Genomic DNA, 14,319 nt, shown 5'->3' with positions numbered 1-14,319 from the left:
AGACAACTTAGTATGACAATATTTACACAGCTATCAACACTTTGTTGACAAATTACCAAACAATGCTTAATTTTGTTCAGTCTGTGGTGTAAAAAGGTCGCATTAGCAATTAAAGAAAAAACACTTAAGCAAAACATGGTCAGGTCAAAGTGTCTGATAATTTTTGGTCCCAAATTTGTATCAAATTTACTGTTAGTCCACTGTATGAATTATTTTCGGGTATAATATATCACAGTTTACTTTATTTTGCTATCCTCACTTGCATAAATGAACTATAATGTCCTTCACCCACTATTAAAAAATATATATATATCTGGTGTCTGAATAATTTAGGATTTGACTGTATGGACTTTATAAATCAATTTTTAAGTTCTTACATTGTACTCCCTGCAACCAGTCATGATTAACTTATTAATTTATGTGAGTAAAAGTGTCCAATAACAGGCATTTCTGAAGAAAACATGAGTAGTATTCATGTGATTTCAATATGGCCGCCCCCATAAGCAGACCCACTCCATGTAAAATAAAACACCTTTTAATAGTCTACTAATATTTGGTTTGAAACTTTTTATGAGGAAAGAACACCCATTTTCAGCATTTCTAAATTTTTAGGTTGCATGTGGAGTGCAAACAAAAGGATATACACTTACTTACTCAAAGCTATTTTATTTAAACAATTATTAACAGCTAGTCACATGCCTCTTTCATTATAACAGCAGCATATACTACATTTCCTGTGGATTTCCACTGATACAGCAGATCCATTCAGTGACTTTGTGACTAACTTTTTCACAGAATGACCCACATCTCCATTCCTGTATGGAAGAATAACCCTGCTTGTATGTAAACCCCAAATCGGAAAGGTTTTGCAAACCACTCCCAAACAAATATGAATTTGCTTTGCAAAATATCCAGAGGGAGGTTCCCCTGTGTAGTTTGTGTGAGCCACAAGCACGCACATATACATATACCTCAGAATGTATTTCAGGTAGGAAAACAGGATATCAAAGCATTTAGATCTTGTGTTTGCTCTGTTTTGATATATATGACACCTGTGATGTTACAATCAAAGTAACACCGTAGTTCCTGTAAGATTTACTACACACAGAGTCACAAACAAATGATATCTGTGTCAGATTTCCTCTTTGCTGCCAAAAAATAATTGACAGAATGAAGGACTGAACCTACTCGCAGCATTTCCACACTATGACACACAAAAACCATTGCAAATCCAATCGAACATCTCATGACACGGACCAAAAATAGGACAGTAATACAGCACCAGCGCTAAGCCTATGTGTGTTTATTCAATGATTAAACATCACGCAAGCTGGATTCCCAGAATGTGAGCCGATAACGAAAACATCAATACAATGCGAGGCACGTTAAAGAGCGTACAAGAGTGCACGTGTCAACAAACCATGACAATCTAACACTCTTCTTCAAACTAAAACACTATCAAATAACCTAATCAGAATAAAGCCTAATAAACTTTCTGAACTCAGTACTTTATCTATCTACGTACACACACACACGCATGTACAAGTGTCAAAAAGTTGAAGACTTACAGGCATGTTCCATGACTGGAAGGATATAAAAAAAACAACTGCTCCAGTGAGATGGTCCTCAGTTTCCTTTCTCACTCTTTCTCTCTGATTCCCTCTCTCTCTGCCTCGCACTCACTCTCTCTCCTCACTTCCTGTGGTGCTCTCGCAGCCTTCTTCTCTGCAGTGGTGCGCGGCAGGAAGAGCGGCGAAAGCTTGAGGATGACAAACAGCCATTACCTCCATTAAAGTGAGCTGACTGAGCCAGTCTGAGCCCATCAAGTGGAACCTCCCAGTCCACTGGGGCTTTCAGCTATCGCCTTTGGCTACGGGGATTGGTGTTGAGGAGGAGGGGTGAGTTGATGTAGCGTGAGACAGCTCTGTAGCCTTCATTACATTACTTGCGTCCCGTTGAAACAGATGACTCTAGTCTTATCGCCAGCGTTAAGTTGTTTTACACGCTGCGTGCTGAGGCACACAAGTGAAGTGCTTGCCGGTCTGTGAGATGTGCTACATTCCAAAGGAAAGTAAGCCACGCCGGGGTCAAAGCCGGGCAGGGCCTCGCACAAGTGGGCTTGATGGGCGCGTTACTCGTGGGTGAAAATCTATAACAATTTTTTGCAAATCTATTTTCGTGTTGCAACCTGACGTCAAGAATTGGCTGAGGTTCAGAGAGGATGAATCACTGCTCGAGAGTAGGTTTTCAAAGCTCACCCCTGTAGGCTGAGTGTTCACATGAACCTAAACTTTTTCTTAGCATCAGTCAACTGCAGAAGCACTATTCAGGACACATGAGTTTATGGGATGATAGTGTATAATTCCAAATTTACACGGCGAAGGTGGCACAGAAGCACTTCTGATGTGACTTTTAAAGGGGTAGTTCACCCAAAAATAAAAATTCTATCATTAACCCTCATGACGTTCCAACCCGTAAGACCTTTGTTCATCTTCAGAACACAAAATGAAATTCAAGAGCTTTCTGACCCTGCATAGACAGCAACGCAACTGACGCGTTCAAGGCCCATAAAGGTAGTAAGGACATTGTTAAAATAGTCCATGTGACATCAGTGGTTCAACCGTGATGTTATGAAGCTTCGAGAATACTTCTTGTGTGTGAAGAAAACAAAATAATTACTTTATTCGACAATTTCACATGCATTGTACTGTTGTGAACGCGCAACGAAGACTGACACAGGATAGAAGAAATTTGTTATTTGTGTTTTCTTTGCGCACAAAAAGTATTCTCGTAGCTTCATAAAATACAGTTAAACCACTGATGTCACATTTTATTGATGTCCTTACTACCTTTCTGGGCCTCAAATGTGTCAGTTGCGTTGCTGTCTATGCAGGTTCAGAAAGTTCACAGATTTCATCAAAAATATTTTAACTTGTGTTCTGAAGATGAACAAAGGTCTCATAGGTTTGGAGCGACATACGGGTGAGTAATTAATGACAGAATTGTCATTTTTGGGTGAACTAGCCCTTTAAGACTGCTTAATGTAGCTCGGAGGTGACATGAATGCATTTATGCAGCTATCACAACTGTATACTCTGATACTAGAGCAGGCATAATCTAGTCTGGCTTTTATGTAGAATTACGTGTTTACTCTTTATTTTAAGCAGGCACAGAGCAGCATTAACTTGGCTGTATGAAGACACTTTAAGTGAACACTGAGGTGTTGTCAAATTTACACTGCCAAGGTGCCACAAAAGCAGTTCTGAAGTGGCATTAGTAGTCAATTCATAGGTTAATGCTCCTCAGAAATGGAATAAATGCATTTACACAGCAATTACAGGTATATACTTGGATACTAAGGGCTGAGGTGGATCACAGCAGCATATTGTAGTCTGGCTTTTATGCAGTATTGTCTTTTATTTTGAGCAGGGAAAAAGCAGCCTTAACTCGGCTGTGTGCAATGCCTGCAAAGGCATTCTACTGCACTCTTTCCACTTTCTTTTTGCAGTTTAAAACATAGTATTGCAGATGGGTTAATGATTAGCTTAGAGGTTTAGTTCACTTCCAGGATTCAAAATCCCTGATAATTTACTCACCCCAATGTCATCCAAGATGTTCATGTATTTCTTTCTCCAGTCGCAAAGAAATTAGGTTTTTTGAGGAAATCCCAAGATTTTTCTCCATATAGTGGACTTCTATGGTGGCCAACGGTTTGAATGTCCAAACTGCAGTTTCAATGCAGCTTCAAACTTCTTAAACAGAATGTTCTGGGTTCTATTTGAGTTTAAGATGATGCATGCAATTTTTTTTTCTTAGATAAAGTTCTCTTTTATCTCAATATTACATGCAAATACAACTATATGCAAGACATTTGAACTTTTTATAAATCCATTTGCTGACAGTAATTGTGCAGAAATTACACCTTATTTCATCCTTAAGATTTATTCGACAGCAACTATGACATGCTGTCATTTACCTAGAAAATCAGTCAGCACAGAGCATTTGCAGTAATGCACTTTCAGCAGGCTGTTGGGTATTGTAAGCATTATGCAAAAGTTACCAGCAAAAGCTTTTACTGGTGCACCAAATTTTGCACAGTAAAGTTAGTAAGTGATTTTATCTCACTAGGCTCATGTTAACACATACAAAACGTTTAGGTCTAGTAATGTAGGGCAGAAAGTTCCAGGAACATGATTCTATCCATCAGTCGTTGATTGGATTTTGAGATGTGGGCGTTACACTCAAAAAGGAATGCAAGTCTGAAGTGGACTGTGGAGGGACAGGGTTGAAGCTTACTAAATAATTGGAGAAGAAGCATGAAGCACATCAATAGGTATATTTGTTTAAAAAAAAAAAAGTGGTGTCAAAGTCCAATCAGCACTTCCGAGAGCAATTAATTAGTGCTCCCTGTGTTGTTGAAACAGCACTATAGCTGTTACAAGATCATAGCAACACACAGAGATAGTCTTGTGTGCTTTTGGGGGGGATATTGTGAAATATGAACTGTAATATTTTAACCAAGTCAGGTTACCTTTTGCTATTTAAGTTAACCAGTACTGAAAGAAAAGCACACGGTGTGATGGAAACATCCAAATCTTTCAAATAACAGAAGACAGCGCTGTCACTGATTTACACTCTATAAAAGCAACAAATAACAGCTGTCAGGTTACATTATGATGCAAGCAATACCACGCATAATTGCTTTTTACTAACCATGCAGAGATATTGTCCTGCTGGTGGCTTGACTCATGGATAATGTGGCATGTCTTAGCTTGAAATGCTCATAAATTGGTAAATAAACACCCTTTCGTTAAAATGTTGAATAAATGCAGATGCCATCCTCTCAGCTCTAAAAATACAACAGAGCATAGCAATTACAGATGAAAGGCATGATGGCCCATCTTTACATGTGCTCTTTGTGTGTCTGCCGAGAACGCCCACACTGTCTGACGCATAGAGCCGCTTCACGCTCCTACCAAAGACCAAGCTGAACATGAAGAAGAAGAAAAGGAGGATGGGAGAACGAGAGAAGAGAACAGTCAGATCGGTGGACATAAAGGGCTCTTGTCATGAACCACTGATATGCTAAGAATAGCGGCCTTGCAAGTGCATTCACGCCCCTACGAGAACTACAGATACCTAAACAGAGCCTCTACATGTACATCATTGTCAGATAAAGGTCTAAATTCTGGTTAAACTTTTATTTAAAGATGGTTACTAGAAACTGGAATATGATATACTGTATACATAACAATCAGCACATTCTTTGGCTATTTATTATGCTGTCTGTATTTTTTTCTATTAAATAACATAATAAATATACAATTTATTTACTTGGGATCAGTAAGATTTTTTTTTTAAAGAAGCATCTTATGCTCATCATAACAGTTTTCTGTTTTAATATACTTTAAAATATAATTTATTTTTGTAATGCAATTCTGATATGCTGATTCATTATCAGTGTTGGAAACAGTTTTGCTGCTTAATATTTTTTTGGAACCTGTGATACTTTATTCAGGATTTTTTTGATAAAAAGTTAAAATAACAGTTTTTATTCAAAATATAAACTTTTCTAACAATTTTAGTCTTTACTATCACTTCTTGTCAGTTTCCTTGCTAAATAAAAGTATTATTTCTTTTAAACAAAGAAAGAAAGGAAAAAACGACTGACCCCAAACTGAACGGTAGTGTATATTGTATATTTTAAATAAATGCTATTCTTTTTAACATTTTATTCATCAAAGAATCCTGAAAAAAGTATCACAGGTTCCAAGAAAAAAATATTAACAGCACAACTGTTTCCAGCCCTGATAATAAATCAGCATATTAGAATGATTTCTGAAGGATCATGTGACACTGAAGACTGGAGTAATGATGCTTTGCATCACAGGAATAAATTCTATTTTAAAGTATATTTAAATAGAAAAACACTATTTTAAATTGCAATAATATTTCACAATATTACTGTTTTTTCTGTATTTTTAATCAAATAAATGCAGCCTTGATGAGCAGAAAAGTTGATTTATTTACAAACTTTTGAACAGAATGTACTAATATTATATATATATTATATATATATATATATATATATATATATATATATATATATATATATATAATATATATTTTTTTTTTTTAGTATTTTGAAAAAGCAAAGAACATGCAGTACTATTTTTTTTAAAGAAAAGTCTCTTTATGCTCACCAAGGCTGTATTTATTTGATATTTAAAATATCTCTTTTCTATCTGAATATATTTAAAAATGTACACTGCCGCTCAAAAGTTTGGGATCAGTAAGATTTTTGATGGTTTTTAAGACATTCCTTATGCTCATCAAGGCTGCATTTATTTGATCAAAAATACAGAAAAATGTGTCATATTGTAAAATATTATTTCAATTTAAAACAACTGTTTTCAAATGCGAATATATTTTAAAACATAATTTATTCCTGTGATACAAAGCTACATTTTCAGCATCATTACTCCAGTCTTCAGTGTCACACGATCCTTCAGAAATCATTCTAATATGCTGATTTATTAACAGTGTTGGAAACAGTTGTGCTGCTTGGATCCAGCTGTGATACTATTTTTTAGGATTCTTTAATCAAAAAAAGGTTAAAAAGAACAGCATTTATTTAAAATAGAAAGCTTTTCTAACAATACACACTACTGTTCAAAGGTCAGTACATTTTTCTTTTTTTGAAAGAAATTTATATTTTTACTCACCAAGGATGTGTTAAATTAATAAAAGGTTATAGCATAGATTTACAAGAATCACAGGATCCAAAAAAATATTTGGCAGCACAACTGTATCCAACGTTGATAATTCTAATAATAAATCAGCATATTAGAATGATTTCTGAATGATCATGTTTCACTGAAGACTGGAATAACAGCTGCTGAAAATTCAGCTTTGCATCACAGAAATAAATTATATTAAAATAAAAAATTATTATTTTATATTATAATAACATTTTGCAATATTAGTTTTTTTTCTGTATTTTTGATCAAATAAATGAAGCCTTGATGAGCATAAGAGACTTACTGATCTAAACTTTTGAGCTGCAGTGTAATTTATTCCTGTGTTAACAAAGCTGAATTTTCAACATCCTTTACTCCAGTCTTCAGTGTCACATGATCCTTCAGAAATCATTCTAACATGCTTATTTCAAGAAACATTTCCTATTATTATGAATGTTGAAAACTGCTGCTATTTTTATGGAAAAGAGTGTTTTTTCCAGGATTATATGATGAATGGAAAGTTCAAAAGAACAGCGTTTATTCAAAACAGAAATCTTTTGTAACTATTTTGCTCTAACTTTTCATTTTAAAGAATCCTTGCTGAATAAAACTATTTAAAAAGTTTCTATATCATCTATATCACGGACAGATTGAACTCAGTATGCCAAGTCTCTAGTGACACTCTATCTCCCATGAAACTCTATTCAAAGGCTGTTTAAAATTCATCCAGAGGTGAGAGGAACAAGCTTTTAAAGGGTAAAGAACAGAAAAGGTTCTTTAATGAGTTCTGTCTCCAGCGCATTGTTAGAAAAGGGCAGCCTCTCTGAGCAGCTCCGCTCTGCCGGCCTCCATCTCCGTATCATTACGTGACTAATTGTGTGCAGAGAGGGACGACACACATCCTCACACCAGCATCAAAGGAGGCAAAACCTACAAATTAATCCAAACAAACAGAGAGCGAGGAGGCTTTCTCTTAGTGCCTTTTCACCACGTCGCACAGTGTGAAAGATAAAGTGCGGGTTGCGCTAAATGCAAACCACTGTTGCATGTATATTTAAATGTGTCCCTTACACGGCTCTCGAAACACAATGATGGGATCTTTGCAAAGACTGCATATAGATCACAAAGTGATGGCTCACGAAGAGGAAATAGATGTACACTAAGTAGCATTAAGTGGTTGCAGGAACACAAACAAGACATTATGAATTATTAATGTGAGGCTTTTGAAAAACAGTCATGGGGTTAGACTTAAAACATTGCAGCACAGAATCATTCTTAGACATCAGGGTTCAGAGCAATACTGACAACAACTGATGGATTGCGTTGAAAAAATCTGAAGGAAAACACCCCCTGGTGGACATGCAGTGACATGCAAAAAATGCATTGAAATACAGTATTATTCAATCACAGCACAAAAAGCAAGTCAACTGCATTGGGCATATTTAAAAACATTTTCTAGGTTCAAAATAAGTGTTTTACAGACAGCATGTCACAGGCATAATGTTAATTACAACATACTTGTATAACAAAAAACTAAAAATTACATGGTTACAGTATTGCAATGTAAGTAAACAAAAGAAGAAATCTAATGCTTGTATTTTTCAAGAAGCACTTACATTAATTATTCAGTAACGCTGCTTATAATTTAAGCTTAATCAATACGTTTTCTAAATGTTCCATTACTATTGGGAATACTTTTCTAGGATGAGGCTCTCATTAAAGTTTGCTAATGTAAACAGTGATTTACAATATGTACAGTACGTCACACCTATTTACAGAACCACTGCATGTTTTATTTTATTTTTTGAGAATGTAATTTAGCATGGTTTTTGCCATTGCCATTATAACTAGTCATTATAACTTGCCATTGCTATTATAACTAGTTACACTAGTTCCAAGTGAGTCTAGGGTTATTAGAGTCAACTAAATTTAAACCTGAAACTAAAAAAAAAAAAAAAAAAAAAAAAAAAAATGAACTACCTGAATTATCCATTTTAAGTTTCATTTTAGGTTTAACTTTGAATTACTTAAAGTGAAAAAATAATGAAAACTATATAGACACTGCCAACACTGCAAGATTTGTAATGTTTTTTAAGAATTTTCTAATGCTCATCAAGGCTGCGTTTATTGATGAAAAATACAGAAAAAAAATGTAATATTGTAAAATATTATTAGAATGTAAAATAAAGTTTTCCTATTTTAATATACATTAAAATCTAATTTATTCCTGTGATCAAAGGTGAATTTTCTGCATCATTACTCCAGTCTTTAGTGTCACATGATCCTTCAAAAAATCATTCTATGCTGATTTATAATCAATGCTGGAAACAGTTATTCTGCTTTTTTTTTTTTTTTGGAACCTGTGATACCCTTTGATGAATAAAAAAAACAGCTTTCATTTAAATATAAATATTTTCTAACAATATACACTACCATTCAAAAGTTTGGGGTCAGTACATTTTTATTCTTTCTTTTTTTTTGGAAAGAAATTAATATTTTTAAAATTTAAATTTATAAAAAGTGATAGCAAAGACTTATATTGTTAGAAAAGATTTTTATTTTGAATAAATGCAGTTCTTTTTATTCTAACTTTTTATTCATCAAAGAATCCTGAGGGGGGGGAATAATAATAATAAAAAAATCACAGGTTCCCAAAAATATTTGGCAGCCCAGCTGTTACCAACATTAATATTTTCGAATAATAAATCAGCATATTAGAATTATTTCTGAAGGATCGTCGACACTTAAGACTGGAATAATGGCTGAAGAAAATTCAGCTTTGCATCAGAGGAATAAATTATATTTCAAAGTATATTAAAATAGAAACCTGAAAATAAAGTAGATTTTACATTTTTAATTTTAAGTTTAACTTGATCGACTAAAATAATTACAACTGAACAAAATAATTAAAACTATATAGACACAGACTGTTGTTCAAGGCTGCGTTTATACAGAAAAAATACAGAAAAAAAAAGTAATATTGTGTAATATTATTACAATGTAAAATAAAATGTTTCTATTTTAATATACATTAAAATCTAATTTATTCCTGTGATCAAAGCTGAATTTTCAGCATCATTACTCCAGTATTCAGTGTCACATGATCCTTCAGAAATCATTCTATGCTGATTCATTATCAATGTTGGAAACTTGTGCTGCTTAATATTTTTTTGGAACCTGTGAGACTTTTTTCAGAATTCTTTGATGAATAAAAAGTGAATTTATTAAAGCATTTATTTAAAATATAAATCTTTTCTAACAAAATACACTACCATTCAAAAGTTTGGGGTCAGTACATTTTCTTTTTTTAAAGAAATTAATATTTTATTCAGCAAGGATGCTTTAAATTTATAAAAAGTGATAGCAAAAACTTACATTGTTAGAAAAGTTTTTTTTTTTTTTTTTTTTTAATAAATGCTGTTCTTTTTAACTTTTTATTCATCAAAGAATCCTGAGGGGAAGGAAAAAAAAATCACAGGTTCCCAAAAATATTTGGCAGCACAGCTGTTACCAACATTAATATTTTCTAATAATAAATCAGCATATTAGAATTATTTCTGGAATAATGGCTGAAGAAAATTCAGTTTTGCATCAAAGTATATTAAAATAGAAACTATTATTTTATATTGTAATATCATTTCACAATATTACAGTTTTTTTCTGTATTTTTGAACAAATACATGCAGTCTTGATGAGCTTAAAACACTTAAAAACCTTTACAAATCTTACTAAACTTTTGAATAACAGTGTATATTTAAACAAAATACTAAAAATGACAAAAGCTCACAGCAAAATGACTAAAAATGTAACTAAAATGAAAATGAAAAAATATAAAGAACAAAAACTAATTCAAAATATTAATAAAAATTACAATAGCATTTCAATTTTTCTAAAGTAACAATGCATCAGACTTAATCCTGTAATTTTAAAACAGAATTAATTTTAAATCTAAATAATCATTACTTTTTCTTTTTTTAACCTGAATGATGAGTCAAAAGAATCTTCTGTATTTGAAATCATGCCACAAATGCTGTGAAGCTTAAACTGTATTGAACTGTGAGCATGAAGGCCAATGTCTGAAACAGAACAATGAAATCTTTAACTGTTCACAAACAGAGTATGCACTTTAACTGAATTCATTTGACATTAACTGTATTTCTGTGAATATGCAGCCAACATACAGGGCTCACCACACTCCAAAAATAATAAACGACTCAATTTAAAATTGAGAACATTGATAGAACAAAAAAAAGCTTGAGTGTGGTTAAATGAAAGGTGAGCTGCCAGGAAGTGGTTTTAAACTGTCATTTCCACAGATATCTTCCTGAGCACAACACTACCAAAAAATGCATCAAGCAATACAAAGACATGATATTTTATACACATGACTAACAAGGCTGAATTTGCAGCAAGATGAGGACTGTACACATTTGAAAATTGTCAAGCATGTAACAATCTTTCTGTTTGCCCTGGACATCTGTACTGTAAAATGTCCGTACAAAACAGAACTATTGAGCTCAACAATGTTATAAACTTTTCCACTGTCAGTGAATCTAAACAACTTTCCACATCACCTCTCATTTTGACATATATAGAGATTGTGGTTAGAAAAAAAAAAGTGTCAGACAACTAGGCAGCTGAGTTTAACATGTTCTAAAGGTTACAGAACAATGTGGGTGATAACATTTAAACCAGACTTTCTCTGAATGTGCTTACTAATTACAGTTGGTTTAGAAATTATATCTCTCCTACGTGGTAAGACACGAAACTACAGAGGAAAAATTCTTAACACAAGCCTGTACACAACTTTACAGTGTTTAGCAGCCATAAAATATAGGGGAAATGACTTCAATCAAAGAAAAACAGAAAGAAACATAAACAATATTAAGACTGCAATTCATACTATTTATAGGTGTTTTGTTATTTGACTAAACTGGCTAATCTTATTCTAGCAGTTATACTAGACTTTTTTTTCCATTTCAAATATTTAGAGGTCAAATGGCAGCACAGGTTTAGTGTAGTAATTGATTGCTGTCAACATTGTTTTATCATTTTATCTTTTACAAGAGGAAAACCAAATGGCCGCATACATGAGTTGTCCATATCCTGTTTGGGTTTATATGAAGCATCTTGAATTGAAACCAAAGCTCAGACAACATGCCGCATTAAGGCCCAACGGATGTAGTTTTTGCACCCCGTCTTACATTACATATAAATATCAACATTTTTTCATCAGATTCAGTCAATAGGACACTATATTTGTCATTTGGGAGTCACACCTAATGCACATCATGAACCTTTCAAACATTTGAAAAATAAAGAAAAAAATAAGCAATATACACTAACAGTCAAAAGTTTTTGAACAGAGTTTTGATGTTTTTTTTAAAGAAGTTTCTTCTGCTCACCAAGCCTGCATTTATTTGATCCAAAGTACAGCAAAAACAGTAAAATTCTAATTTAAAATAACTTTTTACAAGTAATTTATTCCTATGATTTCAAAACTAAAATTTTTAGCATCATTATCATTACTCCAGTCACATGATCGTTAAGAAATTATTCTAATATTCTGATTTGCTGCTCAGTTTTTATTAATTATTATGTGAAAAACAGCTGATTAGAATTTTTTCAGGTTTCTTTGATGAATAATAAATTCAGAAGAACAGCTTTTATCTGAAATAGTAATCTTTTATAACATTATAAATATCTTTATCACTTTTGATCAATTTAAAGAATCCTTGCTACGTACTAATTTCTATAATTTCTTTTACCCCAATAAAAAACATAAATATATACTGACTCCAAGCTTTTGAATAGTGTAGTGTATCATGTTACAAAACTTATTTCATATATATATATATATTTAACAGCAAATCAGCACATTAGACTGATTTCTAAAGGATCGTGTGATACTGAAGACTGGTGTAACAATGCTGAAAATGTAGCTTTGATCACAGGAATAAAATTACATTTTAAAATATATTCAAATAGAAAGCAGTTATTTTAAATAGTAAAAATATTACACAATATTACTGCTTTTGCTGTTTTCTGGATCAAATAAATGCAGGCTTAGGAAGCAGAAGAGACTTCTTTAAAAAACATTAAAATAAGAACAAGAACAATATTGTAAAAGCAGCATTTATCATGTCTTAAAATATCCTATCTGAAAACAGGTCATTCATTGGAGTTAACCAAACATTACTGCGGAAGGGAATCACTGCATCAGCACAATCTGATAAAAATAAATATATAAATCCAAAATAAATACATAAACATTATCTTACCTGAGCAGGCTGAGCGGAGTCTGGTCAATATTCTAGATTTAAAAGCCGAAGTGTCACTTAGAGAACGAACTCGAAATACAGGAAACACCTGAGGAAATGTCTTTAGGTATGAAAAACTGTCTTCCTCCGCCATTCCGCTTGTATAAAAAAAAAATGTAAATTCGTTTCAGTGCCCTGTAATCTTGTTGTCAAGGTAACGTTGCTAAAATCTGATGCTAAGTTTTGTCTGCAAAGCTTTACCCATCAGTTTGTCGGTAGTGAGGAACTCTGTTCACCTGTTTAGGAGTACTCAACTTTCAAAAACACTAAGTCGACTAGCTACTTCTCCCTGAGCCTCAACAGAAGTTGTGCAAGTCTTTCCTCGGCAAATAATCCTCTGCATTACATCAGCAAATGAGACAGAAACGGAAACACCTCCATCAAAATGATAATCATCTACAAAGACTTTTATCCGGAGGAAGACCGAGGTCATGCAGCTCTACACAGCTGCAGTAACGAATCATCCCTGTGGGGGGCGAAAACATGTGGACTTGTAACACGAAGAGATTTTTTTTTTTTTTTTTTTTTGAAATACTAAAACATTTACTTAAGGTGTTAAAAACATAAGGGTGTAGACTTTAAATTAGACGTTAGGTATTATATATATATATATACATCTACATTTATACTTTGCCAAAATCATAATATTTCAAATATGCTGAGGTAAGACTAAGATTACGTTCTATCCAACTTTTTCTTCTTAAGAGTGGGCGTGGTCATTTGTACAATTTATGGGTCTGGCTTTCGGTGGTCCAGCTATTTTTAGCTGTACAAAAAAGCTTGTTTGCTGTTTGATATTGTAAATTGGTGTTTCTTACCATGTTATTTTAATGTATTATCTTAATTATGAGCACACTGGTTTGTAGTGCAAACAGTTTTACCGTTTACTGCACATTGTTATTTTTCTCGTTATTTTTTATTGTACTAAAACTGTTAAAGTAACAATACAGTATTGACGATGTTTGTAACTTCTCAGTATGATTTTCTAAAAATGCCTACAAATAGGCCTACTTAACACTTAGAAATAGGGTATTTTTCATTTAGGGTGAAAATTGAACAAGTACTTTAAGCAATTTCATAAGGGGTTCCATGACTCACTCAGTTTCCTGTTTTTCATCTTATGAATGTCAAGTCAATATCATAATGTTCTCTCTCTGCCCACTAGTCTGACATCATGTTTAAAGTAAATATGGTAACGTGTGGTTTCCTCTTACTAAGTTGTTTATCAACACACAGAAGCTGGTTTGAAGCTGAACACT

The 14,319-nt window shown here is 33.1% G+C and overlaps 1 protein-coding gene across 1 annotated transcript in view; it reads right to left on the bottom strand.

The window, feature by feature from the left end:
* The window catches only part of phactr2 (phosphatase and actin regulator 2), a 39,450-nt gene extending 37,468 nt beyond the window's left edge, over positions 1-1,982 (bottom strand). Inside the window, exon 1 of the mRNA XM_073835041.1 lies at positions 1,569-1,982. Coding sequence (XP_073691142.1) covers positions 1,569-1,581 — 13 coding nt within the window. The 5' untranslated portion in view covers positions 1,582-1,982. The remainder of the gene's footprint in view (positions 1-1,568) is intronic.
* Between the last annotated feature and the right edge of the window lie 12,337 nt (positions 1,983-14,319).

The sequence above is a fragment of the Garra rufa genome, chromosome 2, assembly GCF_049309525.1.
Source record: "Garra rufa chromosome 2, GarRuf1.0, whole genome shotgun sequence".
NCBI lineage: Eukaryota > Metazoa > Chordata > Actinopteri > Cypriniformes > Cyprinidae > Garra > Garra rufa.
The sequence above is the reverse complement of the archived record's forward strand: the minus strand, read 5'-3'. Positions and strand labels throughout refer to the sequence as shown.